Genomic DNA, 24,343 nt, shown 5'->3' with positions numbered 1-24,343 from the left:
CATCAGAGGGGAGCTACTAAGCAGGGGTGGGGAGGGGGGTTGCGAAAAAGAAAATTCGAAACTAGACCCGAAGCCCAAGACCCCACTGGCTGAGGGTAGAGGTCCAAAGGAATGATTGATACATCGTTGCATGTGTCACCGTACCGGACCGGCGGGGAAGAGGAAGTATCAGACGCCAAAAAAAAGTTTTTTTTTTTTTTTTTTTTTAGGTGGTGCTGGATCTCGGAAACCGATGGGATGGGGACATCTTGCAGGCCCAGTAGTCGGTAGATAGTGGGGAAGGGCAGGCATGAGCGGAAGGACCGTCATCATGGCATGATACGTAGACCCAGCGGTTGGCACTAAGAAAAGAAGCGCGAGGACAGCCAGCTGGGGATCATCCACCCTCGGTTAACGCCACACCCTAGCCAGCTGCAGGCTTGGAGTTTGGACCGGAGATATCGACGAGAAGGGAAGTAGTCCTGAGACCTCGTTCCAGCACAAAGAAGGGAGAGGCCTCGTACTGACTCATTTGAGTTCCAGGCACGGACTGAGCAGCAGCAGAAGAAGAAGAAAAAGCGAGAAAGTTGGCCAAAAGTAAACAAATCGACGGGGAACCGCCGCGAAAGCCACATTTCCAGCTCAGCCACAGGGCGGCTAGTGACCCAGCTGAAAAGGGAAAAGCAAACACCGCGCGTAGCCTTAGGCTATCGATACTCCGTGCACAATAATAATAATACATAATACGAAGCAGAATCTCCGTTCTCCGAGTCACTCGGTGGCGATTTTCCCAGTCAACCCCCAATTAGCATGTCCACAGCGGTCCCAGTACACAGAAGTGAACAGAGCTCGCCCTGCAAGCTGGTCGAGAGGGCATAAAATCGGTCATTCCAGCTTGAACCGTTGCTTTCTTTAGATCCCGGCATCCCGACATGGAACGTGCAGGTGAGACGACCTCCCTCTAAGCCTGTCACATTGCAAAGACCATACTTTATTATCACACCGACGTGCCAGTCCTCAGTCGCCACCGGGCTAGAGAAGCAGGCAAAAGGCGGACCCTCCCGATCGCTAGCTCCGAGTCATGGATGCTGCAAGGGGGCTTTCCAGGTGTTGGCGTCATGTAAACCAGAAGAGGAAAGAAAAGAAAAGAAAAGACCAAAAAAAAAAAGAGGGCAGCTCAAGCAAATCCTCCTCGAACGGGGAAGAGCAGAGAAGAGAGTTTCATCAATAAAACGCAAGCATGGAGCGTCAGGGAAAAATGATATTCATCGATCGTTTGCATCTACCAACATGGATGGCCCCCCCCAATCAGGCGAAAGAGATCAGTCCTTTTCGCTGATGGCCTGCAGCCGTTCGTCGATCTCCTCCTCCGTCAAAGCCCGGAATCCAGTGTCTGTCCCTTCCTTGCCATCAGTTCGCGGGCCTCCGACGATCCCAATCTCCAACTCGTGCTTCTTGAAATCAACACTCAGCACGTTGCTCAAGGCCGTGATACCTAGCTCGACAACCTCCTCCCAGCTGCCCTCGGCGTAATCCTTGTTCTTCAGTTTCTTCTCCAGGTGGTTGAGCGCCTCTTGCTGCTTCGGTCCGGACGCAGTCGCCTTGTATCCGACATAGTATCCGGCGGGGTCGCACTTGTAGAGTTGAGGGCCCTTCTCGTCGTCCACGGAGATGAGGGTGATGGCCACACCGAGCGGACGCATGTAAGCCTGCCCAGAACAATGATGCATCAGTACGTGTGGTCCAGACTAGTGTTTCAGACAAGTGACACAAACCCTTTGCGTGTAGACCTGGTTGATGTTGGCAAGTCGCTTGGCCAGAACATCACACGGCATCTCGTAGCCGTACTTGTATCGGAACTCGGCCGCCTCACCACGAGCACGGTCAACGCTTGCTCTCGCATCAGCGATGGAGCCGGTCATGACACAGCCGACCGACGGGGAGAGTCTGAAGATATGCGAAACGGAGGACGGGTCGATCAATTTATCCTGGAATCATTATCAGACCATGCCCCGATATCCCGTCTGCACGGCGGCTGAGCGGTCTTACGGCAACTTTCTTCTGGGACAGAACTACGGCGCAGTTCTTTCCCCTCACACCTAGCGAGGTGATGTTTGCGGAGGTAATGGCCTTGAAGGCATATTCTAAGTGCCGGAGGGATCGATGGTGAGTAGGCAGTCTTGATGGTCGAGCGTAGTTCGGGGTCGGGGTCGGGGTCGTCGAACGTCGTCGGGAAGAGGATGAGGGTAGTGGTGCCTGGGAGAGTCACTTACCAACTTGGTACAGACGACCCTGGTCCGAGAAGATGGTAATGTGTCTGTCATATGCACTTCCTGTTCGAAGAAGGTTGTCAGCCCACTGATGAAGTCATGGAGGTCGGGTCAGTCGAGAGAGCGGGAAGACCCTACCAGACATGATTGCGGTGATGTATCCAGCTCAAATCAAACACACAATATCAACGAACGGATGTAGGGGGGATAGTCAAGGAAAGAGGATGCGTGGAGGGGAGGGGGGGAGGGGATGAAGAGAGGCAGAGGACGCGTGCCAGAGGGTGCCTGGCCGAAGCTCTAAGCTTCGGGGCTCCGTTTGAGTAAGCTCCCCCGTCACCGCCTTCTCCGGCACCGTCCATTATGCCACTCCATTAACTAACTTCATCTACTTCATTTACTGATCTATTGCATGGCACGAATGTTACAGTATAGTCCCTCCGCGGGCAGCAGCAAACAAGCACAATATTCTAAATACGGACAAAACTCCTTTTATATGCCTGGTCTAGGTATCAATACTTTTTAAACCCCTAACGATGCTCTGAAGTCAACGAAAAAAGCCTCGACGTTGGGCTTGCGACATGCAAATGAAGCATTGAAGGTCTTTCATGAGGGACGATGGTTGAGATCACGGAGAGAGGAAAACAGGACGTCGACTAATCACTCGAGCTGGAATCGCTGTCGCTGTCGCTGCTGCTGTCTTTGGCTTTCTTCGCAGGCTTGGACTTCGTCTTTGTTTTCTTGGACTTGGCCGTCTTTTCATCGTCGCTATCACTATCGCTATCACTTTCGCTGTCGCTCTCACTCTCACTCTCACTGCTGCTCGAGATCTCCACGAAAACGGTACGGTTCTTCTTCTTCTTCTTGTTGGGCTGATTCTGTGTCGCCTTCTTTGCGCCCTTGGGCCTCTGGTAGTCGAAGAACGTGCCGATGACAGCAAACAGGATGAGCTCCGCTCTCTGTCTCTTCTCGAGTTTCTTCAACGTCTCGGGATCAAACTGGTCCGCCATATCCATGTTGCAGACGCCATCCGGCAAACCCTTCCGGAAAAGCCCAACCGCCGTATTGTACTTCTCCAAATCCGTCGTCGTCGTCGTCGTCGTAGACTCCTCCTTCGATTGCTCCGTAGTTGTAGTCTGCTGCTGATCCTCAGCCTCGACATCCGCCTTGACAACCTCCTCCGCGATCTGTCGCAGGCGCAACTTCGCCGCCTCACCCTTCAGCCCCTGTAGATAGGCAAGCAACGCCGCATTGTACTGCGCGGGAACATGCTCCAGCGACAAGATCTGCTTGAAGAGTTGCGTCTCGCGATTTTTTTGGAACTTCCACGCCGACCGATGCTTGTGGTAGAGGTTGAGGTAGGAAACGAGCGGGCTTTCGTGGACTTTCGGCTCCCCCCCGTTCGCAGTCGTAGTCGCAGTCGTCGCAGAATCCCCCGTGGCTGAACCGTACTCCTTCTGCTTCTTCTCTTTCTTCTCCTTCTTCTTCTCCTTCTTCCTCCTCTTCCGCTCCTCCGCGTCATCCTCTTCCATGGTCTTTGTCTTCTCCTCTGCATCAGCCTTCACCGACGGCTCGACATCGACCTCGACCTCGGCCTCGACCTCAGCTTCATCCTCGGCCTCGCTCCCATCATATTCCTTCACAGCAGCAGAGAACGACACCCTCTTCTTCTGTTTCTTCTTTGTCTTGTCCTCGGCATCCTCCTTCACATCGACATCCTTCTTCTTCTTCTTCGTCTTTTTCTCCTTATCGCCGTCGTCGTTGTCATTCCCATTGCCATCTTCATCGTCATCATCATTATCAATCCGTCTTTTCTTACTCTTCCGCTGCTTCTTCTCCACCTCCTCCTCCTGATTCACATTCACATTCACATTCACATTCACATTTTCCTTATCCTCTCTCTTTCCACCGCGAGATTTCTTCGACTCCCCCTCATCCTTGACACTCGCACTAGTACTCTTGCGCTTCAGCCCCGACTTTTTCTCCGCCGAGCGGGCAGAGGAGGACGATTTGTCGCCCGCCATTGCGCGCGGATCGCGTGGTGTGAGATATAAAACGGAGGTGATCGGAGTCGCGCAGGTTAGAATTCTCCGATTCAGGAAATATATAGTTGGAGAATTTGCGGTGGGGGGTGGGTGGGTGGGTGGAGGGAAAGTGTCGGTTGAATGTGGATGGAATGGTTTGGGGGGGAAATTTTCCACGTGAGTTGCGGAGATCGCTCGACCGCCCCGGTTGGCCGCCGAAGCTAGTAAGTAGTAAGAATGAATAAGTATATCGAGCATGAGTTTGATGTTCAAGGTAGTACTGGCTACTCTGTAGGAGGAATACGATATAATAGTTGAGGGATGTATCTATATGCATAGACCGTAGGGTTATCATCATCACTTGATCATTACTTTTACCACTTCGCTTCCCTTCCCAGCCAGCCAACCAACCAAACCAATATCCGGGACTCCATAAACAAGACAAGACCCAAGTGCACCTGTATAAACAAACCTCAATTGAATAGTTGTCTCCCAGACAGCAGTTAGCTGTCTATAGCCCAGCCCCGCTTCCATTGCCGCTCGTTTCCGTCCCGTACGCATCTTTTCTCTCGCGCCTTGCTTCCTTGGACGCACTGCTCTCCGCGGTTGCAGCGGCGGCCTTACGTCTGGCTCTCTCCTTATCGCGGGAGCTAGGCCCGGCGGTTCTCCGTCTGCGAACGGGTTCGTACACATCGTTGAAGTTCATGACCACACCGAGGAAGCGCATATCGACATCAGGCTGGTACGCAAGGTCACCCAAGAGGATGTTCAGGCGTGAGCGGAACTCAGCCGAAAGCTCCCGGAGTCGGACGCGCAGGGAAGCAAGCATGTGATCGTCAGCAGACAGGTCGTGGTTGGAGATTGATGAGGGGGTGCCGATGCCGTCGCCGCCCACGTTTGGCGTATAGGCCAGCGATGGGGATATCGACGATACGGAGTCTTTGTGGCCGCGGGGACGTTTGGACGAGAGAAGATCCCGCTCTGTGACGCCCCAGCGGCCCTGGGCTGTGCGCGTCTCGATTTTGGCGCTGAGCTCCTGTCTTCGCGTGAACTCTGCTACCGAAAAGGAGTACAGACCGTCCACGGCGTCTTTGTACGAAAGCATGATTTTGAGGATCTGGTGCAGTTGAACCAAGAAACCCTCCTCTTGTTTGCTGGTAGAGGATGCGGTTTTGGACGAGGATGAGGAGCCTAGCAGGCCTTTGTGCGTGATTGAGTTGAGGTACTTTGTGTGGGCTTCGATCAAGTCATCCAGCGTACAGCCGGGCTCGGAGATGGACGCCTGCAACTGATCCCAGCTGGCCTCAATCACCTCAAACAGGATGTAGTATTGTAGTTGGCAAACAAAGTGGATCATCTCGGCAATGACGCATCTTGCGCGCTTCCAGTCAGGCCCGACTTTGTCATTGACGCTTCCGAGAACGCCTCGAGCACCAGTCATGCACCGCCGCCAGGTACTGCCCAGCGCGAATTCGACTCGCTTCACACGCCAGAGGAAATTGAAGACTTTGAGGTACTGCGTGGAGCCCCACGGGGTGATGACCACGTCCACCGGAGCATCAATCTTGTACTCCAGGGTAAAGCAATCCCAGCCAATCTCTCCATGACTGAGCTCTAGCATGCGAGCATCCAGCCGACGAAGGACGTCTGGGGGGTCATACTGTGCGTTTGAAGCACGAATAGCATGCTCCAGCTGGGCAGTCAGAGTGTGTCGATACTGCGAATTGGCAGGCCGGTCCAGATTAGAAGCCAGTGACTCCATTAGAAGGGCGATGAAGTCACCCTGTCCAAGTAACAGGTACTTCTTCAGCGCCCGAAGATGATCAAAGAGTTTGAACTTCTCATCCATGAGGTATATTAGCCGGGCCATGGTCGTTTTGTAGGCCTCATCGATGGAAGACTCCAAACCAGCTGTATCGCCATACCGCAGTTCTTTCGAGGCCTCTTTTGAGTAGGCCTCAACCCACCCAGAGTCTCCACAGCCGGTCCGTATGAAGTTCAACGATTTTCCGATCAGAAAGACCTTCTTGGCAAAGTCTTGTGTGATAATTGAAGGTACCATTTCATCGTCAAGCTTGTACTTATCCTCCCAGACACTGGTTGCAATGCGGCGCGGGTCCGTGCTGGGCCTGAACTCGGGCTCGACAACGAAGAACTCTTTGTATGGATCAGACAGCTCGCCATCATAGATCCAGAGTCGCAGCATGTCATAAAATGGTCGGGTAATATGATTAAGAAGTTTTTCCGCAAATGCACACACAAAAGGGTCACCATGAGAAGTCGAAAAGCCATGGATCAGAGAGATCAATTGGCCGCCCTTCTTATCTATAACATCACAGTAAGCAGGTGCCCTGACCGGATTCAACACAAGGATCCTTACTTTTGGCTTCTTCGACAATCAAACTCATTAACCGTAGCGCCATCGTTGCATCTCGAGTCCACACAACACACCGCTTCAGCGTGACGCCGCTCTTTGTTGCGCTTCTAGGATCATTCGGATCAGCAGGCGAGGCCAAGGCCCGTCGGATTTCTCCTTCCAGAATGGCCACAAGGCCTAGATAGGAGCGAAGCTCGTTTGAAAGAGCTGCTCGCAGACTCTGGCTGAGAAGCCCACCGTCAGAGCCCTCAACAAAAGCCGACAAGCCACGATAGAGGAGACAGGGCTCTGCGAGAGAGTTGAGGAGCGATACCATCGGCATTGGCAATGACGGCGGTAGTTTCAGGGTGGTAGGCGAGGAGAATTGCAGGTTTGACGACGACAGACCCTGCAGATTAAACGGCAAATCACGTAGAAGCCCGCTTTCAAGAGGTCCCGGCAGCCTCTGTTCCTTCTCCAAAGCGGCCTCCGGGTGTATTGTCTTCTGATCATCACTGAGCGGCTCTCTCACACCAGTATTTGCACGGCTACGAGTCGCCCGGGTTTCTCGGGCCCTCTCCACCGCTGGAAACCAGGCATCTAGCTCAGGTTCTGGCCCTTGGTCGACCACCATTTCTGGCCGTCGCACCGAAGCCTTCCGCTCCAGCCGCGCCGGGATCTGAGACGCAGACGAGCTGATAGCAGGGCCATCATCATCCAACTGATCCGGTCCCCAGACCTGTCCCGGCCCTTGTCCTTTCCAGAGTATATTCTGTAGGCTCGCCATCTCCACCTGCGGGCTTCCGCTTCCTCCTTCCTCATCCCAAGACCCTTCGTAGTCATCCGGGCACGCGAGTCGGTAAAGCATGTATAGGAAAGCCCATTTCTGCGACACAACCGGACTGGTCAACAGACGGGAGTAGAGATTCGAGAACCGAACGGCCTTGTCGGGGGTGGAATTTTCGCGAAACAGCTTCCGCTTGATCAAGTCCGACGCGTTATTGATTTTTCCCCCGCCTGCTAGGCTTCCTCGTCTGGTGATTCCCGTGCCTGCAGCACCCGACGGCGATGCTGGATCGTTGGCTGGGCTGGTGTATGTGTTGAGTATGTCCCATGAGCGTTCGAGAATTCCATTTCGCCATCTTGCCTCTTCCGGTGTGAGCTCTCTGTCTTCGTCTGGGGCATTGTCTCCCCGGGTCGACAGCAGAGCGTCAACAAGCTGGGCGAAGCCATCCTCGATGCGCTCCGCGGACTTTTGGTCACGGATCGACATGGTTTCTTTTCGTGACTATATCGGGGCGCCGTCCAGTGCACCAGTTCAACTTTGGCGTGGTTCTTTGGAGAGACTGTCAGGTTCCGGTTTAGCTTTCTCTGTCTGGGGGAGAGGCGCTGGCGTGGAGTTCCGATAGTAGCCCAACGCGATGCGGAGGATCGAAGACAGCTTCGGGGGTTCCAATTCACTGGGATTCGGCAGAACAGGGCATGGCGTCCCGCACCAGTCAACGAAGGAAGACCCTTGGAGTCGCTATCGCATACAGACAGATTCGGAGTCGTCGTTAGGGACCGGCTGCGTCGAGGCCCATCGCCGCGGAAGACGGAGGGAGGGTCGCTGCTGATGTTGTTGTTGTTTGTCCGGTTTGAGTGGTTTGATCCCGCCCGCGTCTCGCCAAGCCCAGTACGCAGTAGATACTACTTGCTACAAGAACTTCATGGCCGACAATTACGGTACCGTACGAGTCTAAAGCAATTTGAAATCATTGGCATTCAAGCTAATCAAATTCCCTAGACGCTCAACTGACATCTAGCAAGTCGGGATGAATCGCCACAGCAAAAAACCTCCAGTACGCCGCCCAGAACCGTGTTTCTTAGCAAAGAGAAGGGGAAAAAAAAAGAGTCAAACATCCAGTGTCCCGTAAGTATCAAACAGGCGAATAGAAGACCTCGGAGCACGTGGGGTTGTAGAAAGGAAGTAAAGGGGGCAGGAAGAAGGAATACACAATACACAACCCCGGCCTGCAAGTGCTGCAGACCGCAAACCATACGGGGCAAGGGCTCTCGAGGGTCAAGGAGAAAGAAAACACAAGAAAATGAACCCAGCCAAGCTTTTGCGCCAAGTTTGCACCTTCTGGTGGGCAAATACAAACCCATTCCACACCTTCAAATTCAGCCGTCCGTTTTTTGAATTCGTATACATCATAACACCTATCCATGCCAGTGGGGCTCGCGGCCAGTAAAATATAGTAGAACGTGACGGGTGTGCAAAGCGCTGTCCTTGGTCAAGATGAACGCCCAACACCCCCGGAAGCAAAGCGATCGGTCGGCCTTTCCTTGAGCAAAGGGGGATGGAGCCGGAGCCGGATCTGGGCCGAGATCGCAGTATTATGGCCCTGCGCTGGAGGGATGGGCTTATTATCGCCGCATAGCCTGTGCGGGGATGGGTCCAGGTTGCATTCCCATGCCCCCCGGGATGTTGTACGGGTGCGACTCGTAGCCTGTCGGCATGGCGTTCATCATGATGGGACCAATGCCCTGAGCTTGGGAGACAGGGCAATCTTTGTGCGCAAGCAATAGAGTCTTGAGGTTGACGATCTCCTCGCGAAGCTGTGTGACGGTGGCAGTGAGTGCATCGTTCTCCGAGGTGAACAACTCAACCTTTGCCTGAAGGTTGGCAAGCCACTGCTTCTTGCGCTGACGGCATTTGAGCGCCGCGACCCTGATAGCATTTGCGTTAGCAGGCAAAATCACCACTGCCAAGTTTACTAACAACTGGGCTCGGAGCTTACCTGTTCCTCTCAAGGAAGTTCTTTCTCTTTTCTTCGTCGGTCATCTTCTTTGTGTCCCCGTTCTTTCTCTTCATTTCATCGTCGTCGTCATCTGACTCCCCCATATCGGAAGGAGGCTCGAGGTCAACACTGCTAGGTCCATTACTGGTTTTGACCTTTTTGTTACCCCCTTTGGGCGCATCTTCGGCCTTGCGCCTATTATTTCCCGCATTCGCGGTCTTCGCTACGGCGCCCTTCTTGGCCTTGCCCTTACCAGCTGGCTTCGCCTCGCCCTGCATATCGGAGACGTCGCCACTTGTCTCTCGGCCAGCGTTCACTGCACCGTTCATGTTCTGAGAGTTGCGTCTATCGGCAGGGTCGCGTGGCTGATCGTTACTTTGGAGGCTTTGCGGTTGGATCGACGTCTGGTTAGGAACCGGGAACTGGTTGGGATTCGCCTGCCCGCCTTTAGCAAGCATGAAAAGCCCATTAGCCGCATCCGCTGCGTCATGGTGACCGAATGGATCGGCACCGGTGGATTGGTTTGGCTTAACATCCATACTGGAGTTCTGAGCGGGATCAGACTCCGTGGTTGGGTTAGAAGTAGGCCCGTTCAAGCTGTTCTTCTTGGCAGCGTTCAAGGCAGTACGATGGAATTCAATGGTGGAGGGTGTCGCTCCCCCGCTCTGCAGTTGCTGCAAGAGCGCCTGGGAGTTGGGGCTGGGGGCCGGGAACATAGAACCCCCGCCGCCCGGGGTTAGTCCAGTACGAAGAGACGACTCGTTGGGAGTAGGAAACCCCCGGCCGATGCTGTCAAAGTAATCACTAGAGCCAGTCGGGCCCGCCAGCATGGCAGGGCTCAACGGGCCAGAGCGCAATGAGTTTGACCAGCTATAGCCACCACCAGCGGAGGTAGCGCCTGGTAGGGCAGGAGAGGTGAGGGCTGCGACCGGGGGAAGGATCGATTTTCCCGGGGTTTCACTCGACGAGCCACCACTGCCGAAGGACTGTTCGAAAGGGTTGGGCTCTAGAGAGAAAGGGTTGTGGACTGAGTTGAAGTAATCAGGAGTGTCAGTAGTGCTTGTTATGGCTGGACGTGGAGGCGGCGCCAGCGAGGATTGACCATCTACTTCAGGCTTCGTATCTTTGATATCCGAAGACGTCGCCCGAGAGTCTGTTAGACAGAAGCTCGCATCAGTCAAGGAGTAAAGAAAGCTAGCGTTGAGTGCGACATGCAATGATGAGGTTGTTTGGGCCAGGGGTAAAAAAAAACAGAAGGGGTTGACGGAACGACAATGATCTGATAACAACATCACTTCCTGCCTATGACGCCAATTGTGAGGTCATCCCGGCGGCAGAAAGCAGTCAACAGAACATTTGGGGAACCGTGGCGTACAACCTGCCCAGAACAGGCCAAGGCTCGACATAAAGTAAGGAATGCATAATACAAAAAGGATTTGGCATCGAGTTACCAGGGATTCCGTTTAGGAGCCGCGCGCGCGCCCACAGAAGCATCAGAACATGACACGGCACTCACCTTCATTGTCTAAGCCCGCCTTTTTCGCGTCCATTGGGGAAGAATTACGCGGATCAGAATGATGTGTTATAGTGGTGGAAACTGTCGAAGCAACCGCCGCAGACATAGTAGCGTGGAGGAGGTCGATATATTAGAGCGAAGGGGCCCGACAGGTGACCCGGCGACGTAAGGAAAAATTAGGAAAGCGAGCGGAAGAGGTGGCGATGGCACAGCGACCGACGGGCGACGAGATGGACCAGGAATGATAATGGGGGTGGAGAGACGGAGAGATAGAAATCAAGAACTGGGGGGAGGGACGTGGGGAGGAGTAAATGCGACTTGTTGATGTCTTGAGATATCCGTATTATCGCGGTTGCGCACTGTACCCCGAAGGTCACTGAGTAAGTAGATTCGAGTAGGGTAGGGGAGGGAAAGTGAAAAAGTTGTGACGTAGTCCGGGTTCGACAGGGAGATTTAGGGGGGAAGAGGAGGAGGGGAGGCGGTCGAGTGCCGCGAAGGGACGCTAGGCCTAAACCACTCGCCTTCTTGTCACGCCGAAACCATGCAACCCTGAGTACAAAAAGCCCGCGGGTACCAGCTAAAGTGCAACCTCGAAACACTAAGGTTGAGGAATTCTCTTTCCCTTTTTTTTTTCTGGTTGCTTTTCTTTTTTTAATGGTTTTTATTTTTTTTTTGATTCTTGGTTCCTCTCTTATCCAGGTCCAAACTTCTTGTTGTCCTTCCCTCTTTTTTTTTTTTTGTCCTTCCTCTTTCCTTGTTCAAAATGGCCCTGTCTGCCCTTCTTCGGGTTGGGTTTGATTTCAAAGCAGGAATATTGATACTCCGGGGCAAATCAAGCACGGAAGGGGAAATGAGAAAAGAACAACTTACCCTATCGTGATCAGGCACTGTATTGATTATGCAGGCGAATGCTGGCTGGCCCTTACTTGCAAAACGAAGTTGGAGACGAGTGGGTTCCCGGCAAGACGTTTCGACCAATCCGAGGAACGGAAAACCCAGTGGACGCGATTGTTGGATGACGACGGAAACGATAGGCAGTTCACACACCACCAAGTTGGTACGGAGTGCTCTGTACCAACCAAAAGGTTTGGGAATTGAGAATGTTGCCAGCTATCCAGGGATGGGATATACCAGGAAGACGACTTCCAGAACCCAAATGTAAGCTCTGTGCGAGAGAAACAGCGGACGGCGCGGACAGAAAGGGCAACGTTGACAAGTCGGGTGCAACAAACTGGCCAGCGGGTTGAAGGGGAAAGGAAGGGAAGGGGTAAAAAGACATGGATGAGATCACGGTGACGACGACAGGAATTTTCCCGGGCTGTCGGACTGTCGGACCAGCCGGGTGGTGGCCACTCGCGAACGCTAGCGCCCCCACTTGGCCCAGCCACTCACGGGCCTGCATCCGAGCCCCCGCCGTGCAGAGACTCTCGACTCACGGCTCAAAGAGGGCTGGGAGGGCTGGAGAAAAGACACCATGTTGGTCCGACTGCAGGGCGGTGAGCATCCCTTCGGATCACTTTCTACTATGAAAATCCAGATGGCCAGATGGTCAGTGGCCAGTGCCATTGCTAGGAAAGAATCCTTCCGATTATTATTATTATTATTATTATTATTATTCTTTCTCGGCCCTCGATCACCGTGTTCCGGTTTCTGGGGCTCTTCTCTTGCTGGAGTCAGGGGGGAAATCTTCCCTCGGAACGGTCGAGTGACACGTCGGCTTGCTGATTGGGTCCCCTCCGATGACGCAATGCGTTCTGGGACCTCCGTCCCGTGGATAAGCATCACGTGAGGCGATGTGTCGCGGTCTCGTTGGGGCCCAAAACAAGGACGGGGGATTCTAGTGGATTGCCACTGGGATTCTGGACAATCCATTCAAGTCCTCGAAGGTTGGGGAGACAGGAGGAGGCAGCAGAAGGTTCGGAGTAGATTTATGGGCCCTCCCCGTTACTATTATCGAGAACCCCGACCCAGTAGAATCTAGATGTCTCACCAAATCGGTAATCGTCAGTAAGAGGAAGGACAGAATGGTCAGTCCTACATTATGTACAGCTGCCACAAGTCGCGTCGGGGTCTTGGCAGGTGATACCGCGTGCTACACGCTAACAATAATATCGCTGCCACCACTCACCCGTCCACGCGATAGATGGATACCGATTTGGAGGACTCGACGCCCGCATTTCGCCCCTGCACCACGACGTCGATGGACTCGGCGGTAGTTGATGCTCTGCGTCCGCATGGCAGCCACTCCATGGGCCCATGCATATGGCATATGGCATATGTCCGAATGAAGAATCGTTTTCTTGCGATGAGGAAGGCTGGAAGGATAGTATCCCTGTCACTCAGCGTACCGTACTTATGCCCAACGTCTTAGCGTCGGTGTTGTCTTTTCTTTCCAGACACATGATCTTGGATGTTGTTTTGGGTACTTAAAAGTGCCTGGACCTATTGTGGGACAGGCAGAAATAAAAAGAAAGGAAAAGAAAAGAAATAATAACTGTAAACGCTCCGGTCATGCATGCGCATTCGGGCATGCAGAGACATCCGGAATCCTCACGAGGTCTATCTACCAAGTAGGCTTTTCTCGGAGGGGGGGACCGGTAGGAGCCTAGGAGGGCCCCTACTGCGACATAAGCATGGCAGAGCCTCGCGCCGCATAATGAGTACGGAGTATCAAGTATCTTGGAGTAGTAATACGCCCAGCGTGAATGGCACCTCTGCTGCCGTTTAGCTTTTTTACTATGCAGCCACCAAAATCAGTGTTTCGTGCAGGATTTCCGACTATGGTTTGATTCAGGTCTAGAACGCACACTATTGTCTTCTCTTATCAACTGGGATATCGGTGCAGGCATGATTCAGGTTCATTGGATATACTCTGACTCTTCGGTTCTCCATGCACCGTTTACTTACCATTGTCCCATAATTTTGGTTGTTCTGTGGAAAGATAGCCAGCAATCTAGATGGAGAGGAAACATCCATATGATATTATCGATATTCTTCGGAGGTCTGAATTAACTTATATGTAGGTCCAACAGTGGCATTATTTAAACTTCAGTTCGTTGATATCCACTCCCCCATAACAAGCGTCACGTTTCACCATTCTCCAGATACGTCATTGCAGGGGGGGGACTCCAGTCTCCACGATAGTCCTCCGCAGCGATAAGATCCATCTCCGTATCCCGTACATCTATCTATCTACCGTATCAAAAGCTTTATCGATGCGTCACGATCCCCGATAAGTTGAATAGTTCCAGGGTCCCAACAGCACGGGAACGTGATAGTGCCGCCATCCTTCCTCCCCCTCGCGGCCCCGTCCCTTCACCGTGAACTTCACCTCTACCTCGGGCCAGAAACTCTCGATCCCCTGTGCCTCGTACCACGGACCGACCTCAAACCGAACAGCCCAATTCGTTTTGCTATCGGCAGCCGGGAGGGCGGAGAGGATGGTGGGGACCGATGCGGTCGAAGCAGTCGCAGTCGCAGTCGCGGGTTCCCAGGTTTTGACTCGTCCGTCCGCATCGGTCGTCGCGCGAAAGCTGATGGGACTCTGGCTGCTACTCGATGGGCCCCCGGACAAGAGCGTCAGAGTCACCGGGAGGTTCGCGGCGGGCGTACCCGTCAGGGTATTCAGGACGTGGCAAGTGATGGGATCGCGGGACATCGGGGCGGTGGTGGACTTTTGTCCAGGGTTTGATGTTGTGGTGTCGGGGTTGGGGGTCTGTCCTGCGGAGGAGGGATCTGATGTGTAGAGGAGCTGGTTGCGGTAAAGGGCTAGACGGTCTGTGATTTTACCAAGTTGATCACTTGACGGCTGGACTTGCGATCCGAAGTCCATTAAGGGAGGAGATGGGATGGATAGAGCGCAATTTGTAGGATTTGAAGAAGAGGTGAGAGATTTGGGGAGGTCGAGTGCGCGCCAGGAGGGTTTTCTATCTCCGCCTCCCATGCATCGGAGAGCACCGACAGCAGCTGCCCTGGCATCCCGGAGTATACCTTCGGCGGGGTCCAGTCGCGGTGACTCGACTTGGTGGACAGCGAGCGAGAGATACGTGCCCGTCTTCCAGGACTATCTATCTGCCTTTCACATGCTGCATCTATACGATCCATGGGATCTAGTTTACAGAATATCCCTTGTTCTGGCATTTGAGTGGCCGCAATGCCGTCCTGGACCAACTGATGTGCCCGTGCTACTGCCATGGAGCAAACTGGAACTCCCCAATTCTTCATTGCAGAGTGGGTGGCAAGCAAATTACCTCGCCATGCAGATTGGACTTACCTAATTGCGACAGGCGCGGTTAGTCAGAGAGGCAGGTATCATCGCATCTGAGCCTCAGGGAACTCTCGCATCCCCAACGGCGTTCGGCGGGGGCGGAGTCGCCTCAGGCAGAGGGGGAGAGTCAGCACGTGCCGCGAGTAGTACGGAGTAATAACGGCGCTGCTTCCTGGACCTCTGCAGCTGCACCGCACGGGGCTAGTCGTACCTGATCTTCCAGCATCTCTTACTTTCGCGCTCTTCTTACCACCCAGACCCCTACTCGGTCCATCCAAATCTAGCGTGCGGGTGACTCAGATCCTCCCGGGAAGGTTCTCGAAGCTCTTCAGCCGCCACTACCAAAAGTTTTGGGCCTCCGCGGGGAAATCATACGTGGTGAGTCCAAGCTACAACAACTTCGGGGCCATCAACAATTACGTACGGAAGCTCATCTAGCTGGGGATTAAACAGACTACGAATCGAAGCCGGTACTGATCCACGCGCGCTTCCATCATGTCCACCGCTATCGTGCAGGGCGACGACCTCATGGAGCCCACGCTCCAGTCGGTTGTCAACCAGAAGACCCTCCGTTGGATTTTTGTCGGCGGTAAAGGAGGTGTGGGTAAGACCACGACCTCCTGCTCTCTCGCGATTCAGCTTGCCAAAGCTCGCAAATCCGTCCTGCTCATCTCCACCGACCCCGCACACAACCTGAGCGATGCTTTTGGACAGAAGTTTGGAAAGGAGGCCCGGCTGGTCGATGGGTATTCGAACCTCAGCGCCATGGAGATCGACCCGAACGGTAGCATCCAGGATCTGTTGGCCAGTGGGGAAGGACAGGGTGATGACCCTCTTTCTGGAATGGGCGTCGGCGGTATGATGCAGGATCTGGCGTTCAGTGTATGTCTTTCTTGCCGCGTGCCATGGCTAACCGCACAACTTCGTCTCTTGGAAGATCGCTGATCGTATCAGATTCCCGGTGTCGATGAAGCCATGTCCTTTGCCGAAGTTTTGAAGCAGGTCAAGTCGTTGTCCTACGAGGTGATCGTGTTCGATACTGCGCCGACCGGCCACACCCTTCGCTTCCTCCAGTTTCCAACCGTTTTGGAGAAGGCTCTTGCGAAGCTGTCGCAGCTGTCATCTCAGTTCGGCCCCATGTTGAACTCGATTCTCGGTTCCCGCGGTGGTCTACCAGGCGGTCAGAACATCGACGAGCTGTTGCAGAAGATGGAGTCGCTGAGGGAAACAATTAGCGAGGTTAACTCGCAATTCAAGGATGCCGACCTGACCACCTTCGTCTGTGTCTGCATTGCCGAGTTCCTGTCTCTATACGAGACCGAGCGCATGATCCAAGAGCTGACGAGCTACAACATCGACACCCATGCTATCGTGGTCAACCAGCTCCTGTTCCCGAAAGAAGGCAGCCAATGCGAGCAGTGTACCGCACGGAGGAAGATGCAGAAGAAGTACTTGGAACAGATCGAAGAGCTGTACGAGGATTTCAACGTCGTCCGCATGCCATTGTTGGTTGAGGAGGTCAGAGGGAAGGAGAAGCTTGAGAAGTAAGTTATATCTGAATCTGCCATCTGCAGAAACACCGTGATGGCTAACCCACCACCCACCCCGACAGATTTAGCGACATGCTTGTACACCCGTATGCTCCCCCGGAGGGAAACTAAGGTGCCTTGGCTGAAGAGTTAGTGGTATTTGCGGCGAACGTTGTTTTCTGGACGAGTCATGAAAAGAGTATAGACAATAATACACGAAGCATTAAGATTCCTGGTCTACTTGAGTACTATTTGGATCCATCTACTTTGAGGTATTATGAGTTATTATCTTGCGGCCGGTTGTTTTTGCTCCTTCCCTGGCACCTGCCCAATTCGGCGCCTGCCCAATTCGGCTCCTTCCCTTTCTTCCCTCAAAATCTCTTTTCTTCTGCTTTTGACATTGATTGTACTCTTGCCATCATCCACGTCCTGATGCCCCACTGTCGCCTTGCTGGACTTCTCGCTTTCTGCGTCCGTGAACGACGCTGAGTCAATGGAGCTCTCTGGACAAATCAGCCCTCCTGTGGGTCTTCGCCTCAAACGCCCTGAAGCAAACCGTCTAAGGATTGAACTCTCCGCGGTCGAATAGATGAGACTGTACCTCTCTTCACAGCGGACTCCGGGTGTTCTTCTGGTCCAACTGTAGCTCCACGATGGGAAGTCGGACTTTTCCTTGCTCCTTCCATCGCTCTGGACATTGTGGCTGTGAGTTACTCGGGAAGAATCCCTCACGATGCACTTGCAAGGGTACCCTGCAGCCTGGGTATAACTAAGCGTTCTTTTTTCAGCCTTGTTAGGTACTTCTCGCGATGCCCTTGCAGGAGATAAGCTGAACAAAACCACTAGGCATCGGCATAATCCTGGGCAGGAGTTACTTTACCTAGTGCTGGAGCAACATAACTGGCAAGGACAAGATCGCCCGGGTCTGGCCATGTCTAGGTGCTAGCCTTACGCCTTGGGGCATTAGTTCGCAAATATGAAGGGTACATCCTCGTCTCCAGCTGAAAGCAAAGATCAGGAATGATTGGCGGTCGTCGTTGCATCATTGCATGGCTTATGTTTCGATCCACGGCCATGGCTAGACGAGTCCAGACTCAGCTAACCCCCGTGGGCCGTCGGATCGGCTGTGTCTGCATGTTCTGGCTGAAATAACAAAAGCAATAACCGGCCCCGCTCTCCGACACTTCGACCAGCGATGGAGAAAGAAGCGAAACTCGCACCCACTACTACATATGTATATGGCAAACTTGAGGCCCATGCAAGCGAAGACGACTGTCCACTCGGATCTTCATAGTGACGCAAGTGTTCACTGGGTAGGACTAGGCGCTGATGTCTGATGTCTTCCCAGCAAATGCTAATATGATACGATATGTAGCCGAAAGGGTTGCTAGTTCACCTTCCCTACAAGCTCTACAATCGCCCGTGCAATATTTCTGTCCGACAATAGGCAGACGCTTTCATTAGCCAGGATTGATGGCTATGGCCGTCTGATGAGGACCGTCCTCCTTTCTGCAGTGGCTCATTTCGAGACCGGTATTAGGAGATAACCCTCGTGCGAAATCTACACGATAATTGACGCGGTGCGTGTTTTGCTTGTATTTCTGGGCGGCCCAATGACAACTACGGCGTATTCATCTATACATCGCCTTGATGACAAACAAGGTCGAAAAGAACAAAATATAAGTCAAAATAAGGAACACGGAGAAGCCAAAGCGATCACTATGACTCGGGCTGTATATACCCTTCCAGCTTGATCGGTCCCGCCCAGTGGGCCAGACTACGTGGGATTAAAAAGAGCCCTAGGGCCTCTCATGTCTGCGAACAACCGGTTTATATAATCGCTCCGGTGCCATGCAGGTGTCACCATCTACTGGGATGTCTGGACTCGAGACGCAAGAAATCCCGAGCTGTGCGAAACCATTTCGGGTCTGCAAGATCTAGGGCGCTCGCCAATAATCTTTGAGATAGCATACTAGCTGCATCCGCGGCGCCTGGTTCATGGAGCCACGGCATCACACAGGCCGTACAGGCTACATACCTCCATCGCAGACCACTTCAGTTGTGCATGTTCACCGCAGAAACAGCCAAGCATTCGAAGACAGAAGAACGCGAATCCCGGGCGCAATATCCTTCGATTTGCGGAAATTGCTAGTCTTTCTTGAGGGCCAAGCCTCACTTTACCGGCGCAAAGGGGTTGGATGAAAGAGTGAGGCGGTTTCCCCGGAATCGGACGTGAGCAGCAGACCTTGCAGGCGTTCCATTTCGCTCGCAAAGGTATCTATTTCAAAAGCCACATTTGCATAGGCGCAATCTTGACTGGAAGACTTTTCTCGGGTCGATGGCGGGCGTGCTGATCGACTCTGGAGTGACTTTGTACAGTCACATTGCCCTAGGGCATCCTGACAGTCGAGAGACATATCCACATCGAACCCACCGCGTTGTGACGAATGAATCTGATGCTCGTTTGTTATCGCTTTCCTTGCATGGCCGGAACGTTACCTGGCTATTTATACGGGTCTCTTGAAGGCCCCAAGCCACGGCCATCATGATCGAAAGTAGCTCCCCTATAAGCATACACCCAACGCTACCTCGCTCGCGCCCATTTATTTACTTCCACGCTAGCTGCCTTCATTTACGAACATGTCTCAAGTCCAGCAGTACTGGCTTCCAGGCTACGGGCTGTCCCGCCATATTGTCTTAGGTCACATACAATATTTCCTAGGCCCATCGGCAAGTGTCAGGCCATACTCCTACCAGGTAACTTTCAACGCCGTGGCAGAATGGACCCAAATCACAGCTCTGACATGTAAAGGGCCGGGACGGCTACCTGATAGTCGGTGTGCCTCTTACACGGGTCTGTCATTGTTATTCCCTTTCTTCCATGAGTAGATTGTTGACATTCAACGGTAGGAGCAAATCGACGACCTCGCTACGATGTCTCGAGAATACGAGCGCCAGGAATCTGTCCGAATGACAGGAGATACCGGCATCAGTAGCTCTGCCAGACAGTCGGAGCCCTACATCAATGAAATTGTCCCGGTTCGGATTTCAGGCAGTCGCCGGAGACCTATAGAGCATGAGTCTCGACGGGCTTACTGATCTAGCGGGCTAAGAAGAGTTCGCGTTCGTGACATTTGTGGGTTGTTCTATGTTTTGCTCAAGCCGTTTTGATTTTCCAGCGGGGCCTTCTTTCTGTTTCACAGATACCTTGTTAGACGTGATTGACTTAACTCTTCTTTTGTTTTCCTTTATCTTCTTCCATTTTTTGCGCTTTCGGGAGTTTTCACTCAGGTTGAATGATATGCCTGCACTCTGAGCGATATGATGGATAATGTGAGTAGGTACGGTCCCTGCCGTGATATTGGATACCGTGCGCCTGGCCCGCAAGCCGAGGAGATCAGGCTAAGAATCGTTCATAATACAAATAAGGCAGATCGAAGTCCGATCCAAAAACAACAGGTCTAGGGTTAAGTATTTGATTCCATCATCTCTATAGATCATTCGTAACAGCATAGATCGATCAATCACATGGCCAAGCGATAGCATCCATCGGACGAGAGAAAACCCCCCAGGAAGGGTGCGAGTCTGGCCCAGACTCGTGTTTCTCTCCAGTCCAGTCCAGTCCAGTCCTTCCTTTTGCTTTTTTTTCTCCTCCTCGTCGCCCTCCTATCTGATAAAAGATGCCCAGACAGACTTCACTTCGTGGATAAAAATTGACGGTACTTCTTCTCTTCTTTTTGTTTTTGTTTTTTTTTTCTTGTGGGGAGTCATCACACACCAAATCCCGAAGGGTGTCATCAACACAACACAAAAGAGATACACGGGGGGGTAAATAAACGTTATAGTGGGGAGGAAATGAGACACGAAACGGGAAAAAAAAAGAGAGAAAAAGAAAGAAGAAATAAATAGTGGACCACCTGAACGCCAGCCTGATGCCCACTCTTGCTTGGTTCCCATCTCATCACAACACTTTTAGCTTCAGGAAGTTTTCCGCACACACTCCGGCCCCGGCGCGGGGGAAGACTACTAGTAAGTAAGGTAACATGAACAGAACCATGAAGAGAACGGTAAAAGGACGAAGATTTCTTGTTTTTTTAAAAAGGAGCAAGCTCAAGAAGAAGGGTGTGTCATTCGTTTATTTCGCGACGGCAGCACTGTTGGTTGGGTTGTGGTGGTTAGTATATGTGGGTTGGATAAAGAGGGGGCTGGAGACGGAGACGTACCTCAGAACTTGCGTCCGGAAGAAAGCACCCTTGGTCTTCTCGATGACCTGCTGGTACACGGATTGAGGGGGGTGGTTCATGATCACGGTGCCCTCCTTGTAGTCGATCTTGGCATCGACTCTGGTATCCCGGATCAGGTTGACGATCCACTTCTCGCCCTCGTCCTGGTTCAGGCCCAGACGGGTGGACAGGTCACTAGAAATAGAAAGTCCGGTTAGCAAGATTGCAAGATTTCCACGAGGGTCGTCGCGGGCGAGAGAGAGAGAACGGAGCAAGCACATACTTGATGTCGATCCGCTGGTGGATCTTGCAGTAGCTCTCGGAGATCAGGTGACGGGCAGCCTCGACGAAGGCATCGGCGGCGGAAACTAGGAAGAAGTCGCTCCGCAACACATCCTCGGCCTCACCCAGCTTCTTCTGGGCCTCCTCGAAGTCGAAGTCGACGTACAGCGCCTTGACGAAGTCGGTGATGGGGTCGTTGTACTCGTAGCCCTCCTGGCGAACGATACGGATCAGGTCCTTCAGCTGCTTCTGGTAGACGCTGGTGCTCTTGTGGGCGCGGTTGCGGTTGGTGATGACGGCGGCAGCCAGGTAGCGCAGAATCCAGGGGCAGCTGGTCTGGATGGTGTTGATGTAGGCGGGGGAGAAGAAGAGGTCGGTCAGGACATCGCGGGCGGGGTCGTAGTTGAAGAAGGGGAAGAGAGACCAGTGGATCAACCAGGAGCGGTTCAGCAGTTGGCCCAGGGGGTTGTTGAATAGACGAGTGTCGATGGAGTCCTTGACCTTCTGGACCTCCTCCATGGCGCCCTCCCAGCTGGTGGTCAGGATCTCAGAGGCGAGCTTACCCCATGTGGCGGAGGCAACCCGGTCGTTGTCGGTGGAGAGGACACGGAACTGGTACAGCAGCTCGGCGGCATTGCCGTAGCTACCGCAGCTGTACTGGAAACGACCATAGTCGTGGAGGCTGTTGACCATGTCGACGGTGACGCCGTGCTCCTCCTCGAGGAACTTCAAGTTGGCGGCCTTGTCACTGCGCAGGTTGCCGACAACGCTCTCGTCCTGGAGCAGCTCGGTGATCTTGGCGCTCTGGTCCTGGTAGTGCTGCAGCTTGGCGAGAACCTCCTCCCTCTTTTTCAAGAACTCGTCGGGGACGGTGTCGGAGTCGTTGATTTCTTGCCACAGGTTGGCCACATAGTCGGTCATGTTGGTGTGTTTGAGGAGCTCGTACTTGGCACGGATGATCTCCTTGTCGTCATCCTGGCCACCGGAGCTGAATTCGAGGAGAGGGAAGACGAGATGGCGGTCGAGGTAGGGGATCAACTTGGGGAGGAGATCATACTGGCTGGCGATCTCTTCAGCGGTCTTGGGGGGTGGGCGGCGGCACCACTGAGGAGAGTCTCAGCGGAAGGAGGGGCGTTGTCTGCCATGGTGAGAGGGGAGAAATGGGGTAGGGGGAGGGGGGGGGGAGGGGAGGGGGGGGAGGAGGAGGAGGGATCTCTCAGATGGAGATGGAGATGGAGATAGAGACCTTCCGAAGACAGAGACGGAGGCGCTCAATCAGTCGGGCTGGCAGTCTCAGTCAGTGTGCGGCGGCTTTTGCGCTGGCGAAAATGTGGGCGGGAGGGCTGCTCGACGCGCTAGCCCCGACTCGGCCTAGCGGCAGGTCTCCGCGCCGAAGCAAGAAATCATCGCTTCATTTCTGCATGTCGTATGTTCCGGATCTCCAGCCTGTCGTCGCTCGTCCCGTCAGTCCATCCTCTCCTCACCCCTCTCCCTTCGGCTGGTTGGCACTCGACTCGTCCATTCTCTCTCCTACAACCTCATCTCCCCCCCCCTCCGACCTCCATGGCGTCCTTCCTGCAGTCTCTGCCGCTCTGCTCGGCCGTTCGCAAGCAGTCCTCCTCCACCGTCCCCTTCTACCTCCACAAAGCCACACAGCCCATTGCTTCATCGGGGACGCGTAGCTCTTTCTCGACGCTATGCTCGTCTCCTAGCTCGATCACCTCTCGTAAGTTGCGACTCGTTCCGTTCGTTCCGTTCGTTCCGTCGTCGGTCTGTCTATCGGGACAGTAAGCATCGTTGTTATGTTCCTGAGCAGCAAACCCTCCCAAAAGACAGACGAACAGGCACGTCGAAAGCCTCCCACTGACCTCCTCTAGAAACCACTCTCCTTCCCTCCCTCCGCCCCAACACACACAAGGCTGCCGCTCAGCAATGTCGAACCTTCCTCGTTCAACTAAAGCGGCAATCCCAGACCCTGAAGGGCAGCCCTCCGGCGTCGCAACCCGCGGCCAACCTGCAACTTACGAACCTCCCCTACTTCATCCGTCGCACAGCCTCCAACCAGCTTCCCGTCTATCTCGTCACCAAGGCCGGTGGTACCAAGCAGCAGACCAAGCTCCAGAAGACCGAGGGCGATCTGGATGCCCTGAGGAACGATCTGGCACAGTACTTGGGCGTTGAGTCGGGCGACGCGCGCGCTCCCAAGAGCTCCGATGTAACAATCAACCGTCTCAACGGCCACATCGTTGTAAAGGTACGCCTTAAATGACCCTTGTTTACTTTTGGCGGATCTGGGCTGATTTGCTTTTTACTTTTAGGGCTGGCGGAAACCCGAGATTCTCAAGTTCCTCGAGGAACGTAATTTCTAAACAAGAGGCACCGAAAAAAAAAAGACGCATCCCTGGATCCCTCAGTCGACTCCGCCCCTCCCACTTTCCTCCATCGTCTATAATTCATCTACGATCCGACGATTCTGTCGCGCGTATGCACATTGTCACTGATATCTACCAAGGAGTGACGGGGGGGATCCAGGGCCCGGAGAAACACGAGCACAGACTGACTGACTGGGTGCAAGACGGCGGATGATGGGATGAGACGAACAGCCATAATCGATGGTAGTGATCAGGGATATTTCTTTCCTTCCCCGTCTCTCTTCTTTTTCTCCCCCCTCCACTTTCTTCATTTCCATTTATTACTTTATCTTATTCACCGTGTATTACTGTCTGTCATAGTGCTGGTGTTCTGTCTCAATTTCCTCTTCCCGGAAGCTTTCTGGCTGTTACTGTATACTGGCGTGATTTCTTCAACTCTACGGCGAACTGCTGGTTCGGTATATTATTTTCCTGCTTTACGCGACCTCCTTCACTTCATACCTGCTGCCTCGTAGCTCTCTCTCACACGTAGACAGTGCTCTTCCCAGAACAAGAAAGTTGCATGCTAGGAAATACGTAAACAATATGACCCTAGACGGGGTTATATAAGTCCCGTAGATGGGACAAACACAGTGCCCATCCATCTCTAATTTAGCGGAGCATTGAACCAACGCAATTTTGATTGAGTGAGGCTTTCAAGGGTCCATCAGATGAGAGAGTTTCTTCACGTTAGTGTCAAGACTGA

General features: G+C 53.3%; 10 protein-coding genes across 10 annotated transcripts; 3 read left to right on the top strand and 7 right to left on the bottom strand.

The window, feature by feature from the left end:
- Positions 1–1,301: 1,301 nt before the first annotated feature.
- Positions 1,302–2,394, bottom strand: prs2 (proteasome core particle subunit alpha 1; the record flags this gene model as incomplete). The annotated part of the gene is made up of 5 exons (XM_025541629.1): positions 1,302–1,688; positions 1,755–1,967; positions 2,029–2,123; positions 2,253–2,312; positions 2,388–2,394. 5 exons carry the CDS (start codon positions 2,392–2,394, stop codon positions 1,302–1,304), a joined length of 762 nt encoding a protein of 253 aa, XP_025404161.1.
- A 345-nt stretch (positions 2,395–2,739) lies between these two features.
- Positions 2,740–4,375, bottom strand: BO70DRAFT_357552 (WKF domain-containing protein). The gene has a single exon (XM_025542066.1). The coding sequence runs from the start codon at positions 4,268–4,270 to the stop codon at positions 2,903–2,905; it is 1,368 nt and encodes a 455-aa protein (XP_025404160.1). The 5' UTR covers positions 4,271–4,375; the 3' UTR covers positions 2,740–2,902.
- Positions 4,376–4,595: 220 nt separating this feature from the next.
- Positions 4,596–8,208, bottom strand: BO70DRAFT_376099 (tubulin gamma complex associated family protein). The gene is made up of 2 exons (XM_025545109.1): positions 6,651–8,208; positions 4,596–6,595 (listed from the first exon to the last, which is right to left on the bottom strand). Exons 1-2 carry the CDS (start codon positions 7,897–7,899, stop codon positions 4,782–4,784), a joined length of 3,063 nt encoding a protein of 1,020 aa, XP_025404159.1. The 5' UTR covers positions 7,900–8,208; the 3' UTR covers positions 4,596–4,781.
- A 155-nt stretch (positions 8,209–8,363) lies between these two features.
- BO70DRAFT_9552 (uncharacterized protein) lies at positions 8,364–8,904 on the bottom strand. The gene has a single exon (XM_025548876.1). The coding sequence runs from the start codon at positions 8,772–8,774 to the stop codon at positions 8,409–8,411; it is 366 nt and encodes a 121-aa protein (XP_025404158.1). The 5' UTR covers positions 8,775–8,904; the 3' UTR covers positions 8,364–8,408.
- Positions 8,905–9,035: 131 nt separating this feature from the next.
- Positions 9,036–11,031, bottom strand: atfA (bZIP transcription factor atfA; the record flags this gene model as incomplete). Its single annotated transcript, XM_025539025.1, has 3 exons — positions 9,036–9,339; positions 9,410–10,562; positions 10,926–11,031. 3 exons carry the CDS (start codon positions 11,029–11,031, stop codon positions 9,036–9,038), a joined length of 1,563 nt encoding a protein of 520 aa, XP_025404157.1.
- A 2,879-nt stretch (positions 11,032–13,910) lies between these two features.
- On the bottom strand, positions 13,911–14,890 carry BO70DRAFT_357549 (hydroxyisourate hydrolase). The gene has a single exon (XM_025542065.1). The coding sequence runs from the start codon at positions 14,866–14,868 to the stop codon at positions 14,146–14,148; it is 723 nt and encodes a 240-aa protein (XP_025404156.1). The 5' UTR covers positions 14,869–14,890; the 3' UTR covers positions 13,911–14,145.
- A 564-nt stretch (positions 14,891–15,454) lies between these two features.
- On the top strand, positions 15,455–16,956 carry BO70DRAFT_357546 (ArsA family ATPase). The gene is made up of 3 exons (XM_025542064.1): positions 15,455–16,074; positions 16,147–16,736; positions 16,805–16,956. The coding sequence occupies exons 1-3, from the start codon at positions 15,688–15,690 to the stop codon at positions 16,851–16,853; spliced, it is 1,026 nt and encodes a 341-aa protein (XP_025404155.1). The 5' UTR covers positions 15,455–15,687; the 3' UTR covers positions 16,854–16,956.
- Positions 16,957–19,056: 2,100 nt separating this feature from the next.
- BO70DRAFT_357544 (uncharacterized protein) lies at positions 19,057–20,147 on the top strand. Its single transcript, XM_025542063.1, has 4 exons — positions 19,057–19,276; positions 19,344–19,478; positions 19,534–19,575; positions 19,632–20,147. Exons 2-4 carry the CDS (start codon positions 19,362–19,364, stop codon positions 19,818–19,820), a joined length of 348 nt encoding a protein of 115 aa, XP_025404154.1. The 5' UTR covers positions 19,057–19,276; positions 19,344–19,361; the 3' UTR covers positions 19,821–20,147.
- Positions 20,148–20,856: 709 nt separating this feature from the next.
- BO70DRAFT_367564 (eukaryotic translation initiation factor 3 subunit E) lies at positions 20,857–22,371 on the bottom strand (the record flags this gene model as incomplete). The annotated part of the gene is made up of 4 exons (XM_025544569.1): positions 20,857–20,875; positions 20,945–21,139; positions 21,228–22,296; positions 22,329–22,371. 4 exons carry the CDS (start codon positions 22,369–22,371, stop codon positions 20,857–20,859), a joined length of 1,326 nt encoding a protein of 441 aa, XP_025404153.1.
- Positions 22,372–22,681: 310 nt separating this feature from the next.
- Positions 22,682–23,706, top strand: BO70DRAFT_9425 (mitochondrial 54S ribosomal protein mL49). The gene is made up of 3 exons (XM_025548861.1): positions 22,682–22,952; positions 23,104–23,480; positions 23,545–23,706. Exons 1-3 carry the CDS (start codon positions 22,790–22,792, stop codon positions 23,593–23,595), a joined length of 591 nt encoding a protein of 196 aa, XP_025404152.1. The 5' UTR covers positions 22,682–22,789; the 3' UTR covers positions 23,596–23,706.
- Positions 23,707–24,343: the final 637 nt, after the last annotated feature.

This window comes from Aspergillus heteromorphus, assembly GCF_003184545.1.
Source record: "Aspergillus heteromorphus CBS 117.55 chromosome Unknown BO70scaffold_1, whole genome shotgun sequence".
NCBI classification, from domain to species: domain Eukaryota; kingdom Fungi; phylum Ascomycota; class Eurotiomycetes; order Eurotiales; family Aspergillaceae; genus Aspergillus; species Aspergillus heteromorphus.
Note: the sequence above shows the minus strand (reverse complement) of the source record. Positions and strands in the feature narration are given on the sequence as shown.

Excerpts from the sequence above, each read along its gene's own strand:
- BO70DRAFT_357552 (XM_025542066.1), bottom strand. The coding sequence starts at position 4,270 with ATGGCGGGCGACAAATCGTCCTCCTCTGCCCGCTCGGCGGAGAAAAAG.
- BO70DRAFT_376099 (XM_025545109.1), bottom strand. The coding sequence starts at position 7,899 with ATGTCGATCCGTGACCAAAAGTCCGCGGAGCGCATCGAGGATGGCTTC. Across the intron at positions 6,596-6,650 it reads GATTGTCGAAGAAGCCAAAA|ATAAGAAGGGCGGCCAATTG; the intron begins GTAAGGATCCTT and ends GTGATGTTATAG.
- BO70DRAFT_9552 (XM_025548876.1), bottom strand. The coding sequence starts at position 8,774 with ATGGGTTTGTATTTGCCCACCAGAAGGTGCAAACTTGGCGCAAAAGCT.
- BO70DRAFT_357549 (XM_025542065.1), bottom strand. The coding sequence starts at position 14,868 with ATGGGAGGCGGAGATAGAAAACCCTCCTGGCGCGCACTCGACCTCCCC.
- BO70DRAFT_357546 (XM_025542064.1), top strand. The coding sequence starts at position 15,688 with ATGTCCACCGCTATCGTGCAGGGCGACGACCTCATGGAGCCCACGCTC. Across the intron at positions 16,075-16,146 it reads TGCAGGATCTGGCGTTCAGT|ATTCCCGGTGTCGATGAAGC; the intron begins GTATGTCTTTCT and ends TGATCGTATCAG. Across the intron at positions 16,737-16,804 it reads GGGAAGGAGAAGCTTGAGAA|ATTTAGCGACATGCTTGTAC; the intron begins GTAAGTTATATC and ends CCACCCCGACAG.
- BO70DRAFT_357544 (XM_025542063.1), top strand. The coding sequence starts at position 19,362 with ATGTCTCAAGTCCAGCAGTACTGGCTTCCAGGCTACGGGCTGTCCCGC. Across the intron at positions 19,479-19,533 it reads TCAGGCCATACTCCTACCAG|GGCCGGGACGGCTACCTGAT; the intron begins GTAACTTTCAAC and ends TGACATGTAAAG. Across the intron at positions 19,576-19,631 it reads TCGGTGTGCCTCTTACACGG|GAGCAAATCGACGACCTCGC; the intron begins GTCTGTCATTGT and ends ATTCAACGGTAG.
- BO70DRAFT_9425 (XM_025548861.1), top strand. The coding sequence starts at position 22,790 with ATGGCGTCCTTCCTGCAGTCTCTGCCGCTCTGCTCGGCCGTTCGCAAG. Across the intron at positions 22,953-23,103 it reads TCCTAGCTCGATCACCTCTC|AAACCACTCTCCTTCCCTCC; the intron begins GTAAGTTGCGAC and ends GACCTCCTCTAG. Across the intron at positions 23,481-23,544 it reads ACGGCCACATCGTTGTAAAG|GGCTGGCGGAAACCCGAGAT; the intron begins GTACGCCTTAAA and ends TTTTACTTTTAG.